At 41.9% G+C, this 16,690-nt stretch overlaps 1 protein-coding gene across 1 annotated transcript in view; it reads left to right on the plus strand.

Moving 5' to 3' along the window:
* The window catches only part of ADAMTS20 (ADAM metallopeptidase with thrombospondin type 1 motif 20), a 140,126-nt gene that overhangs the window by 33,058 nt on the left and 90,378 nt on the right, over positions 1-16,690 (plus strand). The window contains exon 4 of the mRNA XM_069975985.1: positions 11,309-11,565. Within this exon, the coding sequence (XP_069832086.1) occupies positions 11,309-11,565 (257 nt within the window). The remainder of the gene's footprint in view (positions 1-11,308; positions 11,566-16,690) is intronic.

The raw sequence follows: 16,690 nt of genomic DNA on the forward strand, positions 1-16,690 counted from the left end.
GTCTGTTGTTATGTCTGAGAAAGAACAGGCTGACCTAGTTCTTTTTTCCTTTTATACCCTCAAAGAAAGAAACATGATAAGATGTGGGAGAAATGTTAAGCTTAAAATCAAACATGTAAGACTTTTTATCAAGGTCACTTCTCTGCTGGAATCTGGTTATCTCCTTGTACATGTAGTTAATTCTAATCATCTGTTTTTCACAAAATTATATGGTTAAATACCTTGTGTAAGTGTAATGAATTGGTGCAAAAAAAATATTGTATTGCCATTACTGTGTGTGTGTGTGTGTGTGTGTGTCGGTCTGTCTAGGTACAAAACAGCTAGGAGATACATTTTTCTAGCCCTTTAAATGTCCTTATATAAGGTAATAATATGGCAAACTGCATGTCATTATTAATGAAAATGAAGTGGAAATGCCATATGTGAGAAACAAAGTAAACCCCATGAATCATTAACCACATTTAGCTGCAATAACATGAAGGCTTCATCAGTCTCTCACATGTGTAGTGCCTACTACTCTTTGCAATGCTGCTTTTCATTGAGGTTTGTGGTCATTTTTTTCAGCACAGCTTTTTTTTTAAAGGTCAAATTAAACACATTTACATTACTACTTAAGAAAAACTGCTCAGTTCTCAAACAGCTTGCCAGAATAAATTGTAGTTGAAAAGAGAGGTACGTAAACCTGCTGTCTCCACTGGAAATTTCACTAAAATTTAACCTCCCCCTTCCATCAACCAATTGCACTCTTTCTGTTCTACTAGACTACGGAACCTGACAGTGGAGTCACATTAGACGGCATTATAGGTGAGACGTCGCGCAAAGCAACGGTTTCTGATCTTTATTATGCCTTTCGCATTATGTTCCTTAAAATAGACCCTAAGGCCCTCTTCCCCACATGGGTGTGGTGGACTGGTGATGCCCAGATACAAGAGGTCATTCTAAAGGCATGGAAAATAGTCAGGAGTTGCATGATCAATGAAAGGGGGAGGTAGACCTACAGTGGGGAAAAAAAGTATTTAGTCAGTCACCAATAGTGCAAGTTCTCCCACTTAAAAAGATGAGAGGCGTCTGTAATTTACATCATAGGTAGACCTCAACTATGAGAGACAAAATGAGAAAACAAATCTCGAAAATCACATTGTCTGATTTTGTAAGAATTTATTTGCAAATTATGGTGGAAAAAAAGTATTTGGTCACCTACAAACAATCAAGATTTCTGGCTCTCACAGACCTGTAACTTCTTCTTTAAGAGTCTCCTCTTTCCTCCACTCATTACCTGTAGTAATGGCACCTGTTTAAACTTGTTATCAGTATAAAAAGACACCTGTGCACACCCTCAAACAGTCAGACTCCAAACTCCACTATGGTGAAGACCAAAGAGCTGTCAAAGGACACCACAAACAAAATTGCAGCCCTGCACCAGGCTAGGAAGACTGAATCTGCAAAAGGCAACCAGCTTGGAGTGAAGAAATCAACTGTGGGAGCAATAGTTAGAAAATGGAAGACATACAAGACCACTGATAATCTCCCTCGATCTGGGTCTCAAAATCTCACCCTGTGGGGTCAAAATGATCACAAGAACGGTGAGAAAAAATCCCAGAACCACGCGGGGGGACCTAGTCAATGAACTGCAGAGAGCTGGGGCCAATGTAACAAAGCCTACCATCAGTAACACACTACGCCGCCAGGGACTCAGATCCTGCAGTGCCAGACGTGTCCCACTGCTTAAGCCAGTACATGTCCGGGCCCGTCTGAAGTTTGCTAGAGAGCATTTGGATGATCCAGAAGAGTATTGGGAGAATGTCCTATGGTCTGATGAAACCAAAGTGGAACTGTTTGGTAGAAACACAACTTGTCGTGTTTGGAGAAAAAAGAATACCGAGTTGCATCCATCAAACACCATACCTACTGTAAAGCATGGGGGTGGAAACATCATGCTTTGGGGCTGTTTCTCTGCAAAGGGGCCAGGACGACTGATCCGGGTACATGAAAGAATGAATGGGGCCATGTATCGTGAAATTTTGAGTGCAAACTTCCTTCCATCAGCAAGGGCATTGAAGATGAAATGTGGCTGGGTCTTTCAACATGACAATGATCCAAAGCACACCGCCAGGGCAACGAAGGAGTGGCTTCGTAAGAAGCATTTCAAGGTCCTGGAGTGGCCTAGCCAGTCTCCAGATCTCAACCCTATAGAAAACTTTTGGAGGGAGTTGAAAGTCCGTGTTGCCAAGCGACAGCCCCAAAACATCACTGCTGTAGAGGAGATCTGCATGGAAGAATGGGCCAACATACCAACAACAGTGTGTGCCAACCTTGTGAAAACTTACAGAAAACTTTTGACCTCTGTCATTGCCAACAAAGGATATATAACAAAGTATTGAGATGAAATTTTGTTACTGACCAAATACTTATTTTCCACCATCATTTGCAAATAAATTCTTACAAAATCAGAAAATTTTCTGGATTTGTTTTCTCATTTTGTCTCCCATAGTTGAGGTCTACATATGGTGTCAATCACAGGCCTCTCTCATCTTTTTAAGTGGTGGAACTTGCACTATTGGTGCCTGACTAAATACTTTTTTTTCCTCACTGTATTTTAAATTGGCCCCCACTGTGTTGTATAGGTTTAACATCCCTCTCCCGTACTTTAACTTTTAGTCCCCCTGGGGGACTTTAATTATTACTGCACTGATCTCTCATAGATTGTTTAGATCAGTGCTGGATTACTTTGGCCTACTACAGCCCAAAGCAATCCTTCACTGAGCTGGGAGCAGCGTCATTGCGATGCAGAGGCCCCATGGGGTAAAATAAAGGGATCACCCCGCCGCGATCACATCGCACATGCGCGGAGGGTCGTTCCCCCTCACTAGACACCAGGGATGGCTATTTACAGCCATTTAAATGCAGTTGTCAGCTTTGACAGCTGCATCTAAATGGTTAATTAGCTGCATCGGCTAACTGCCGCGGTCCCTGACTGCGTGACCCCTCTCTGAACCTCCCACCCACAGCAGGAAGAGGTTAAAGGGGCTTCAATGTTATTCCCTCCAAAGGGCTTTTTCAGTTTCCTTCTACGCTACATATTTAATAGGTTCCATTTTAAAACTTACACTATATATTAAATTTAAATAAACTTTGTCAAAAAAATTGAAATTTTACTTAAATTTGCGAAACTTAACTTAAATAAACTTAAATAAAAATTGCATTTCAAAACAAAATTAAATTATCTTCTATCAAATTTAAAGTAAAAAGTCACGCCAAGCTCTCGCCCACTTTGGATCCTTCACAAATGTCAATCATACATGGCATGGCATGGATTTTGTCTTTGAATTGCAGGTCTTTACAGGCACACTGTACTTGGCATACTTACCTTCTCATAGATACTTAATAATTCAATTTCAGGCAGGAACAACCTTTAGACCGTTGCTTTCTTCAATGGGCAGTCTGGACAATCTAAGGATTGTCTGGGCAGCTCCTCCCAAGAGCCATGTGAGCGCTTGTTTTATGTGGGACCAAGTACACTTTATAATGACACCTTTTACCATAAAATGTACAGAAAAACTGGAAAAAATTGTATTCTGTACAATTACAACAATACCCAATATTGTTTTATTTTACGCCTTTAAAAAATATTAAAACTTTTTCCTGAAATAATAATATGCTTACTTTTAGGGGAACTAAAAGTGTGCTTAGACAAATGTAACATGCTGTATAGCTCCCTATTGCGGATGGGGCACGAAGGATGAAGGTTTGTCAGTTTGTGCAGTTTAAATGTAGTCCTGTGTCCAGTAAGGCTGTTTGAAGCACTGCCCCACCCCCCAGAGCACCCAAACGGCCTTACCGAACACAATAACTACATTAACCCACAGACGCACTAGGACGTTATAGTACGTCCTGGCAGGAGGTTACTTTCCGCACCAGGACGTACTATAACTTCCCGGCTCCCGGTGCTCACTGTTTACACAAACAGTGACCGAAAGCCGAAACTAAACTGTCAGCTGATAGCTGACAGTTTAGTGTAGCTGCCCCTGGACCCTTTGAAGGTGTCCAGCACAGCCAATCACCGGCATCAGTGGATCGGTAACGATCCACTGATACCGGTAAAGCGAGCAGTAAACCCCCGGGTCCCGGTCTCTGCCGAGTTCCGGGATCCGGGGGAAGCTGCTGCCGATCCATGGAGCAGTGAATCAGCATTTTAATTATTCCGAACTTGTCTCTACTCCTTAACTTCTCCCAGTCTCAAACCCCCCTCCCCCCCCCCACTCTGCTGGCAGGCAAAAAAACCCCACCTTTGCACATTTATCTTAATTAAGATTAACACTTCAATACTTATCCCAATGGGCAACACGTTCAATTAATTTCTTATCCTTCCTCTTCTTAATATAGGTATTATGCCAGAGTTCATTCTTTAGTATTGTAGAACTTAAAGGGGTTATCCAGCGCTACAAAACCATGGCCACTTTTCCCCCTACTGTTGTCTCTAGTTCAGGTGCGGTTTGCAATTAAGCTCCATTTACTTCAATGGAACTGAGTTTCAAAACCCCGTCCAAGCTGGAGACAACAGTAAGGGGAAAGTGGCCATGTTTTTGTAGCGCTGGATAACCCCTTTAATTCTCTCCATTCCTTAATCGTAGGTGCTTTGGGCGACATCCAATTTCGCAATATAATCACCCGTGCAGCTAAAAATAACTGATATATCACTTTTTTAGTATTTCCCACCAAATGTTCTCCTTCAAAGACTCCCAATATTGCACATACTGTATATATTCATCTTTTAATATCAACTCAAATAGTCGTGTCATAACTAAAAAATGTCTATCCAAAACGTATTCACACCTTCACATGTCCACCAGTGGTGTTCTAATGTAACATCTTCAACCCCACATTTACAACATACAACCGAATCCCCCCTTCTCCATTTATTAATATCTTTTACTGAATAGTACAATCTGTGATTACAGAAAAACTGAATCATTGTGTGCTTTTTATCCGTGATTTATTTCCGTGCATTTGTGTACACTTTGTACCAAAACACTTGTTCCTTATCTCCTATTGTGTTTCCCCATTTCTATTCTGAAGTAAATTTATCATTATTATTATATTTTTCACCCAGGACTTTATACATCTTAGTGACTTTACCTTTAGTTTTTATTGGTGTCCCCATTATTTGTGTTATGCTTTCTGCTTCTTTTATACTCCAGTTCACCCTTACACCCTTACAAGTTTGGAATAATTAAAATGCTGATTCCCTGCAGTATAATGTAATTATCAAAAGTTTGGTCGATAAGAAGATGCAACCTGTGAGGTACTTGTGGGACGCCTGTAGAGATATAATTATATGGTATGAATGTTGTTTGTTTGGGGTGGCGGCGCGGTCGGGTCCTGGCCGTACGGAGGGGGGGGGGGGGGGGGGGTTGGCAGTTTGTTAACCTACACCCTATGTATAGCCATTAGATAAGTATACAGCTAAAAGGTGGACAACAGAGAATGTGTCTAAGTTGATAAATTTTCATCATGGTGATAAAGGATGTATGTTAAGGATGTTACCGGTCTGGCTAGAGTACCCGGCTGTCCATGATATATGGGCAGCGGAGGTCTTCGGTCAAGGCTGGGTTGGTGAGCAGGGGTGTTGAGAGGTAACATCCTGGTCATTGATATGAGTAGAATGAACTTTCTTCCTGTCAGGGGGGCACTTAGTTGGGTGTGTCTGCTATGGAGGGGAAGTTGGTTGAGAGTTGTTGTCATCTGCCCTCGTGTAGACTAACTTGTTATTGTATTGTATTTTCTGGGAAGAATATATAGCTTTGGGGTGTGGGTTTGCTCCTGGTCCTGCTTCGTTCCCCCGCGTCTTGGGCGGGGCTGTGCCGCCATCCGGTTGTTGAGGGACTTATTTAAGGATAGTGGAATTAAGAAAGACGTTTTGGGTTTGGACTTAAAGATGTGTGGTTTATATATTGGATGACTAGGTAGGGCGCCCTGCAAGTTTTACCACACAGGGAGGAGTTATCGAGATGTAAAGAACTATATATTGTATAGGAAAGACTGCAGGGATGAATTCTAGTTTATTTTGTGTGGGTGGTTGAGGATATCATCTCTCTTTGAGTATAATGGTATTTTAGATGCTTAATTGCTTAGTTTAATATTTTTTTTCAAAATGTTGGTGTATGAATTGAAAAGGAAAAAAAATATGGTGGAGCAGTGTACTGTTGTTATTAAAAAATCTGCCTATAGCCCCTTCAACATGTTTTGCAGCACCCGCAGCATCCTCAGGAAGAATTACTATTAAAGGGGTACTCCGGCCTGGGGGCTTTCTTTTTTATATGGCCTGGGAGGAGGTGGCTGAGGGCAATGACGTCCATTCACCTCTCTGGTTCCAGCGGCGGGTCCCGTATCGCGGTGCTCCGGTCCCCGCTGCCTGGCCGGTTCCTGGTGTCTGACACGGGCTTGAGACATGACCTTTCAAGTCCACTCAGCCAGTCAGTGACGGAGGTGGGATCCTCCAGCGCTGTGTATTGATGTTAGCCACAACGTACAGGTGTGATGTGTTTGGATATAATTTGCTAGTGTAGAGCCTCCCACATGTTTGGAATGGGTGGCTATTTGTGGAATCATCTGTCTATACTAAGAATTAGAGCCACTTTTATTGCTAAGTGCTATTTCTTTGACATCCTATTGGACAGGTGACCATTTGTTTTTGGTGGGACTGAGGACCTCCTGATTAGATCAGGCCATATATAAGGAGGAGGCGACCATAGGGGGCTTGATAGCAATTCTTCCTGAGGACACTGCGGATGCTGCAAAACATGTTGAAGGGGCTATAGGCAGATTTTTAATAGCAACAGCACACTGCTCAAACATAATCAGTGAAATAGACCTGATTTGGTTGTACTGCATATGGCTGATTTGGTAGCAGTTCGACTGTTGTGTTTTTAACATTTTCTTTACCAGTTAATACACAGTTTTTATTCGTATGTAAGATTAAAAGTTAGATTTTAGTTTTGTCAAATTAAAGGGGGAGTTTGTCCACATGCGTTTAGCCTCAGGGATTGGGAGTATATTGTATTTGTAACCCCCGTCCGCAACTGGAGGGGCGAATATATTTAGTTGATTTTAAAGAAAAAGATTTTCGCTGGACAACCCCTTTAACTTATTGCTTTCCTTTAATTAAAAGCCTTGAAACAAAACTTGTTTTTTTTTTTTTTACATATAACTTTAGACTTATCTGGAAATAAAACCATGGGTATTCTCAAGAGTGCCATGCAGTATATTCATTCAGTAGACCTTGCATACTATTACACTACATCTTCCTTCCTCTGGGCTTGAATGATGATAACTATTCATGCGCTTTGAAACTGAACTTGGTTTTGACATTTGCTGACCAGATAGTTTTCATCCAAGTTCAGTCCTATCATTTTTACAATTTGAACAGGTGTTGCTGTCATAGTATCAGCTATAAAGAGATTGGGCAGGGCTCGTCACTGGCACATATTAGTATAGATTTGAAAAGAAGGTTTATTCTGATTTTCTTACTGTGTTAACATAAAATTCTTTGTATGTACTGCTACTTTACTTGTCACACTGCTACACAGTGTATAACAGCATAGACTAAAGAATATGGTCAGTTCATGTCTGTATAGTTGTTGAAGCTACATTTTTTGGCAATCAGAGCTCCAAATCCCCTATCTTCTTTAACCCCTTAAGGTCAAAGCCAATTTTCGTTTTTGCACTTTAGCTTTTTTCACTTTATGTTTAAAAGGCCATAACGCTTGCATTTTTTCACCTAGAGACCCACATGAGCCCTTATTTTTTGTGACACCAATTATACTTTGCAATGACAGGCATTATTTTATCATAAAATATGCTGCGAAACGGGAAAAAAAATCATTTGCGCTGTCAAATTGAAAAAAAAAGGAATTTGTTTTTATTTCAGGGAGTTTCATGTTTACGCCGTTCACCCTGGGGTAAAACTGACTTGTTATGCATGTTCCTCAAGTCGTTATGATTACAATTATATTAAAATTGCTCTATTCCCAGGCTTATAACGCTTTTATCCTTTGGTCTATGGGGCTGTGTGAGGCGTCATTTTTTGCGCTATGACATGTACTTTCCATCGGTACCTTGATTGGGCATATACAACTTTTTGATCGATTTTTATGACATTTTTTTCTGGATTTGATGCAACCAAAAATGCACAATTTTGCACTTTGGATTTTTTTGGCGCTTACGCCGTTTACCGTGCGAGATTAGGAATGTGATAATTTAATATTAAATATGTTTATTAATTTGTTTATATTTATAAAATGGGAAAAGGGGGGTGATTTGGACTTTTATTAGGAGAGGGCATTTTTTTTATTAATAAAAAAACATTTTTACTTTTATTTTTACATTAACTAGAAGTCCCCCTGGGAGACTTGTATATACACAATGCTGTGTATATACACAGCAAAGATCCATCAGATCGGTGATACATTGCACTGGCCTACTGCAGCTATTGCCGAGCCGGGATCAGCGTCATTGCGACGCTGAGTCCCGGCCTGGCCAGAAGCACGGATCTCCCCCCCGCGATCGCATTGCATGGGGGGAAGATCTGCCCCACTAGACACCAGGGACGTGCAAGCAAAGTCTCTAAATGCAGCTGTCAGGTTTGACAGCTGCATTTAGAGGCTTAATTAGCCGGCGCAGCAATGGGACCCATGCTGGCTAATAGAACACGGGGAAGGGGGCCATTCACATACATAGCACACATTACAAAGTTGTATAACTTTCTAATGTGTGTTATTTTGTGAATAAATGTTTAGCGCCACACAACCCCTTTAAAAAGCCATTAAATTAATAAATCTCTGGTCCTCCTGCAGCTACCACAAGGGAAAGCTCACTGTCTACATATTTATATAGTTCCCACAGAAAGTCAATGGGAGCAATATAAAACATATGGCTACTCTGCGGGGAGCCTCCCATGTTTAAATCCAATATACAGTAGATGACAAGCATGCTCTATATGCAAAGAGTGACTACAGTATTCTGAATTCCTGTCATCATCTGTTACCGTGGTAATAGGGTAAGCTGTCTAGCAGCTGCTACTACGATTTATGCACAACTGAAAGGATTCTGCTTGTGACATGCAGGACACCAAGGCTCTCAGTTGTCCCTTGCTCAGTCATAGTGTGAACTATTCCTAAATCCTCAGACAGCATGCCTTGCCTGCACGTGTCCTGTTATGGTATGCTTTGCAACTGGCAAGAAGCCGAAAACTCTGGTCTTCATGCCAGCATGTGAACGACACATTTGTCTTTTTCAATCTGTAACTTAACAGCTACTGTATATGTGTAACCAAGAGACAAGGCTATAAGGGTTATAAAACTTTTTAATCCTGATTAAAAGCTCTTGTTGATTGCTACAGTGAAGTTAACATTGCATTTAAAAGTTTATGCAGCAAAATGTCTATGTTGTAATTGCAAAATGGAGTGTTCCTTTTAACAATCTTGATTGAAAAAAATAGCAATTAAAAAAAAAAAATTACTGTGGATTCTAAACTGTAATGTATTATAGCACATACCATAAGTAATTTTTATCTGAAAGGAATGCTTTTCCACTGTTTCTCTCCAATTGATGAAAATGTATGGCTTTGTTTATAACTGACAGCTGGTTCTATGCCAGACATTTATGGCTTAACTGTATTCTATACAACACATATGATCTAATGCTCTAAAAACAACGCCGTGGCAAAGGCTACAGCTGTGTGTGCACTCCAGGGATTCATATATGCCAGTTAAAACAGAAGTATTCCAGATTATTTGAAATGTGCCAGCTCTACTTACTAAGATAAGCCTGTTTTACCGAGCTCCCTAGAAAGCGTTCAGTGAAATTGCATCACTAATAGCATAGGCGAATACTTTGAGTCTCTCTTTTCTAGCCTCATTATTAGGCCATGTTCACACAATGTATTAATTTTGTTAACGACGGCCGTTCTTTTCACTAATAAAAATGGCCATTGGTAATTAAATCAATCAAGAAAATAGCTGTGTACACAATGTAAAGTACAACTTTACATTGTGTGCAATGCTTAATTGGATTGCGAGCACACCCAACATTGGCTACGGGTTTTATCACCAAGTTTTATGGTGCGTTTACACAGACAGATTTATCTGACAGATCTTTAAAGCCAAAGCCAGGAACAGACTATATACAGGGAACAGGTCATAAAGGAAAGACTGAGATTTCTCCTCTTCTCAAATCCATTCCTTGCTTTGGCTTAAAAAATCTGTCAGATAAATCTGTCTGTGTAAACTAACCATCAGGCTATGTTCACTCAGCGTAAGTTCTGTATTAATCGCGGCCATTGTTGTACAAGATCTTACATTGTGCTGCAGGCTGAGGGAATCCCAGCATGAGTGTATACACATAATATACACTCCGGCCAGGATCGCTAGCGGCCCCGCAAAAAACTGGCATGGGTCAATGATATCACTATTTAGGAAATGGGGGTATACAAAGAAATTTAACTTGACAAAGGTTTGTGACAAATGATATGTTCATTTTAATGGATCAAGGTGGATTGATGTACAAATAAAATTGCAAGAAGGGGTAATCGCACCAGATTACCGGATCATGAAGAGTCCCCACAAGGCAGGATCAGCGCAGAAGTACTGAGGTTTACACAGAAATAAATTTTATTTCCACACCAAACCACCATGTAATGGCACTGTAATGTAATGGTAATGGTAACATGGCACAGTTTTTTTTTCCATACGATCCCTAATATTTTTATTAGTGTAAAAAAAATTGAGATTTGTGTCTGTGCTGCTCCTTCATGAACAAACCTTTGCAGTTATCATAGAACCACTTTTACTTGTTCCAAGGTGCATACAAGTAGAATGCATTTTGTACTTGGACAGAGACTTTCCTCCATGTAGGATAATCAACATCTATATTCCTACATGTGAAGAATTGCAAAAGAGACTGGGCAACTCTTTAGCCTTTTTGTGTGTGTGTGTGGTTTGTATATATGAATGTAGGTGGTGGTTGGCCTACATGGTGTTTTTGTATTTAAAGGAGCCTGTCCAACTCCAAAATGGATTATACTTTTGTGCATCTTGGAAAGAATAAATGTGGTTATATTTTAGAGGGTTTTCTGGGGAAAAACATTGATGGCCTTTCCACAGGATAGGCCATCAATACCGGATTAGCGGAGTGCTGACACACATATGTGGTCTTAAACGTCTTTTGTAATGTGTTGGCACTTACTCTAAAATATAAGGAAGTAATTTTTTTTAACATTGCTAACAATTTTTTTGCTTTTATTTTTGTACAGAATCTAAAATGAAGGAAAAGTTAACATTTTTACATGCTTCAAGCAGCTTTGAGGAAGATGTTATTATGTTTACAAACTCTGCACTATCTGAAAATTTGCCATACGAGACAAAAGATGAAGGAAACACGTCACATGTCAGACGAAAGCGCTTCATTTCATATCCAAGATATGTAGAACTCATGGTTACAGCAGATGCAAAAATGGTGCGCCATCATGGCAGAAATCTACAGCACTATGTTTTAACTCTAATGTCGATTGTAAGTAATGATAAACCTGCCGTCACTGTCTTTCATAAACATGGTGTATTACTATGTTCAATGCTTTGTTCAACAGTAATTTTACTAGGAATTTCCCCAGTTCTGAGTTTGCTGCTTTCTGCTAAAGACACAGAAAACTGTGTGTGAGCTGCTCTCTCCATCTCCCCCTCCTCCCTCCCTTACAAGATGGCTCATGTAAACAGTGACCCTGGCCAGCTGTTTCTGCAGTCTATGAGGCCGAGAGGGTTAAAAACAGTAACGTCACAAATAACTTGACCTTAGATTAACTTGAATAAATGAACAATGAAATGAAATTTATTCATATCCACTTTACAGTGCACACACCACGATACTAACCCGAGAAAAATGCGTTAAGGTTTCATCCTGACCAGTGGGTCAGTTTATTAAACCTTATTGTAGGCCTAGTTGTTTCTCCATGTGGAAGTGCACTGCATTTAAAAAAGAATGCCACAGTTTATTTCTGATACTAGTGGGAGTAAATGGTTTCTATATATGGATGCTATGTTGTGTGCCCAGAGGAATGTTGTATGATATTTGATATCATCACTTGTGTTAACAGCCTGCGCCCTTGATTGAGAGAGACTAAAAAAATCTAATGTAAATCTGTTCTCTCTTTACAAATAAAGATTCTATCTTCCAATAATCACTCATAAACAAGCCTCTTTACCCTGCCATTTTTATTTATTTGTAAATCTCCTTTGCTTAGTGCATTATTTAAATGTTTCAATTGTAATTTAAATAGATATGATTTATTTTTGCTTCTAAAGCTAAAGAATGACGTTTGCACACACTGGTCTTAAGGACAAGCCTGCTGGTATCAGCTTAGTCTGAGGGGCCCCTTAATAAATCTGGCAAATACGTCTGACCTTATGTGCACTTTGACATCTACACAGCTCTAAGCCACGGAAAAAGCGCAGATTTTATTCTTTTCTGATGGGGAAGTGGGGGGGTTCGGTTGGTGATGGAAGTTACCACCCCTAGTGACAAAAGATTAAAGAGTTATATTTTGAGATTTCAAGCCCTGCCTGAGTCTGGCAGACACCACATTGGAGAGCTGGTTGGTTCCTCTTAATTATATGTCTAAACAGGTAATATAGGTGTGGGAATTTGAAGCTCTGTTATAGAAAAGAAGAGGTTTATCCACCCTTAGTAGGTCATATGGCTTACTTTCAGTGTTGATTTTACAGAACTACATGTGCTTCATCATTAACACATATGTATAGAGGATACAACATAGTAACATAGTTAATAAGGTTAAAAAGACTAAAGTCCTTCAAGTTTAGCCTACAGAAACCCTACTATGTTGATCCAGAGGAAGGCAAAAATCCTTATGAGGCAGATGCCAATTGCCCCATCACAGGGAGAAAATTCCTTCCCGACTCCACTATGGCAATCAGAATAAATCCCTGGATCACTGTACTATCACATGTAATCTAGCACCCATAACTAGTAATATTATATTTTTCAAGAAAAGCATTCAGGCCTCCCTTAAAGGGGTTGTCCGGCGCTAAAAAATTATTCACAGAATAACACACATTACAAAGTTATACAACTTTGTAATGTGTGTTATGTCTGTGAATGGCCCCCTTCCCCGTGTCCCACCACCCCCACCCGTGTACCCGGAAGTGTGGTGCGCTATACTCACATGTCACGTGCCGACCACGGTCTCCGATCCTCAGCAGTGACGTCTTCTTCGGGCGGCCGGCGGATCTTCCCGAGTGCCGGCCGCCCTCTGCAGCGTCATCCGAAGCTCAGCCGCGATTGGCTGAGCATAACTGTGCTCAGCCAATCGCAGCTGAGCAGCTGATGACGTGGCCGCGTCATCAGCCGCTCAGCCGCGATTGGCTGAGCACAGTTATGCTCAGCCAATCGCGGCTGAGCTTCGGATGACTCTGCAGAGGGCGGCCGGCACTCGGGAAGATCCGCCGTCCGCCCGAAGAAGACGTCACTGCTGAGGATCGGAGACCGTGGTCGGCACGTGACAGGTATGTATAGCGCACCACACTTCCGGGTACACGGGTGGGGGTGGTGGGACACGGGGAAGGGGGCCATTCACAGACATAACATACATTACAAAGTTGTATAACTTTGTAATGTGTGTTATTCTGTGAATAATTTTTTAGCGCCGGACAACCCCTTTAAATTTATTTAATGAATCAGCCATAATAGAATCATGTGGCATGTACATCGCCCTAAAGCGTTTTTTTTTTCCTAAACTTAAAAGCCCTAGGCTTGATAACCTGTCTTGGTACTCTAACCCATCCATTCTCTCAATGACCTTGGTTGCCCTCCTCTGAACCTCTCCAGTTCAGCCATGTCCTTCTTATAAACTGGTGCCCAAAACTGTACACAGTATTCCATGTGTCGTCTGACCAGTGATTTATAAAGGAGCCAAAACTATGTTCTAATCTTTAGCATCTATGCCTCTTTTAATTCATTCCATGATGTCATTAGCCTTGACAGCCTCTGCCTGGCACTGATCACTAAAGTTGAAATTACTGTCCACCAAAACCCCCAGGTCCTTTTCGGAAGCAGTGTTACCCTGTGTTTTATTTTTTAGCACATAACTTATATTATTTCTATGGCCCAAGGGCATAACCTTACAATTATCCACATTAAACTTCATTTGCCATGTCTCTACCCAGGCCTCCAGCTTCTCCAAATGTGTCTGTAATATTTCATTAGCCTTCTCTTTGGTGATTACTTTACCCAATTTATTGTCATCTGCAAAAATGGAGATTCTATATATTAAAAAGAAGTTGACCCAACACGGACCCCTGTGTTACCCCCACTAGTAACTGTGACCCAATCAGAGTATGCCCCATTGATGGCCACACTCTGTTTCCAGTTACTGAGCCGGTTACTTACCTAGAAACTGTTTTTCCCTAGTCACAACATCCTCATTTTGTAGACCAACCTTTTATGCCGCACAGTATCAAATGTCTTTGAAAAGTCCAGATACACAACATCCACAGCCTTCCCCAGGTCCAGTCTATAACTGACCTCTTCATAAAAGCTGATCAGATTAGACTGGCAGGATCGATCCCTCATAAACCCATGCTGATGCTGTGTTATAATATTATATATTATATCCAATATAGCATCTCTTACAAACCCTCAAATACTTTACTCACTTTAGATGTTAGGCTATGTTCACACTACGTAAAACTACGGCCATAGTTCTTGCTACAGAACTACGGCCATAGTTTTGAGGAGTTGAACAATGCCTTATTTGCAATGGGATCCCGGCCGGAGCGTACACACATCCTATACGCTCCGGACGGGATCCCATGCGGCCCGAATTCAGTGAATTCCGGCCGCAGAAAGACCTGTCAGTTCATGGGCTATGGGCTATGGGCTATGGGCTATGGGAAGCTCTGATGCGGGAGCGCTTTTGCGTCCGCATCAGAGCTCCGCGGCCGGAAAGATCACCTGGCCAGTACTTAAGTACTGGCCGGGATGATCCGGGCTGAGACTGGCCGTTCTGTGACCCGGCTGGGGTCACGGAACGGCCGGATGTTCACAGTGTGTGAGCATAGCCTTAGACTGTAACACTTAGGGCCACATGTATCATCCTGCGAACGGATGATTTTCGGCGGAAAGTGCCGATTTGCGTATTTTTTTATACGCAAATGGCCGATCTGCGAATAAAATATTCGCAAATCGTCACTTTCCGCCGAGTACGCCGGGGGGCGGAAAGGGGTCGTGTAGTGGGCGGAACGGAGGGTGCGGACTCAGAGTCCGCGCGATTTACCATCCATTCCGCCCAAATATACGCCGAAAACCTACTCCAGTCCTCAGCTGGCGTAGGTTTTCGGCGGTGCGCACCGGCGCGCACGGGATTTATGTAGAGGCAGTCCGCCTCTACATAAATCTCTGTAGCGCCGGAGCTGCGGGGGCATTTTTAAGTCCGGCGTAAAAAAACGCCGGACTTAATAAATGCCCCCCTTAGTTTCCAGGATTATTTTTTGACCCCTTCTTGAATATTGGTACCACATTAGTTATGCACCAGTCTTGAGGAACAATCCCTGTTATTATAGAATCTATATTAGGAATAAGGTTCTGTCTAACACAGTACTTAATTCTTGCAAAACTCTCCTCACTTCTTATAATTAGGTAGGTGAGATTTAAAGAGTCACTGTCGTATTTTTTTTTTTTTTTTTTTTGCAGAAATCAATAGTCCAGGCGATTTTAAGAAACTTTGTAATTGGGTTTATTAGCCAAATCTGCCATTATCTGCATGTAAAAAGCCTTTTCCCAGGTCCCCCCTCCTTCCTCTTTTCCATCCACTGCAAAAAATCTGAAAATTGTGACTTGTTGCATGAGATGTACCTTGTCTGCTCTAGGGAGAGGGGAGGGGGGAGGAGGAAGGAGGGAGTTAGCCAGCAGCAGAAAGCAGATAACAGAGGATTACAGGCACAGAGCTGGGTGACAGCTGTAATCTGAGCTCAGACAGGTCAGTGGTGACTGTCCCAGGAGATAACGGGTGAGGGATTTGTAGATTAACTCTTTGTTGACCTGTTTTGGTCTTTTCTTTAGCTCTCTCCATAAGAGAACAATGAAGACAGGGGGGAGAGCTTCAAACTGCTTTTTCATGATAAAAATGCATTTTTTTGGCTAATAAACCTAATTACAAAGTTTCTTAAAATCGCCTGGACTATTGATTTCTGCAAAAAAAAAAATTCATGACAGTGACACTTTAACCTCTTAAGGACATAGGACGTACCGGTACGTCCTATGTCCTCATTAGCACTTCAAAGCGGGGCCGCGCGGCGGCCCCGCTTTGAAGTGCCGCGATCCCGGGTGCCGCGTGTAGCCCGGGACCGCCGCTATTAGCGGGCACGGTCCGATCGCCGTGCCCGCTAATTAGCTAATCGGAGGCAGCTGTCAAAGTTGACAGCTGCCTCCGATTACCGGAGGCAACGTTTCCCTGGTGTCTAGTGGGGGAGATCGCTCCTCCGGGACCTTGTCCCGGAGGAGCGATCTCCGTTACTGATGCCGGCCGGGGACGCGTCCAAGATGGCGCCGTCCTCGGCTCGGCACTCGTTTACTTCCGGCTGCAGCAGCCGAAAGCAAACGAGTGCCTATCTCATTGATCTCTGCA

Source organism: Dendropsophus ebraccatus, chromosome 1 (genome assembly GCF_027789765.1).
Source record: "Dendropsophus ebraccatus isolate aDenEbr1 chromosome 1, aDenEbr1.pat, whole genome shotgun sequence".
Taxonomy (NCBI): domain Eukaryota; kingdom Metazoa; phylum Chordata; class Amphibia; order Anura; family Hylidae; genus Dendropsophus; species Dendropsophus ebraccatus.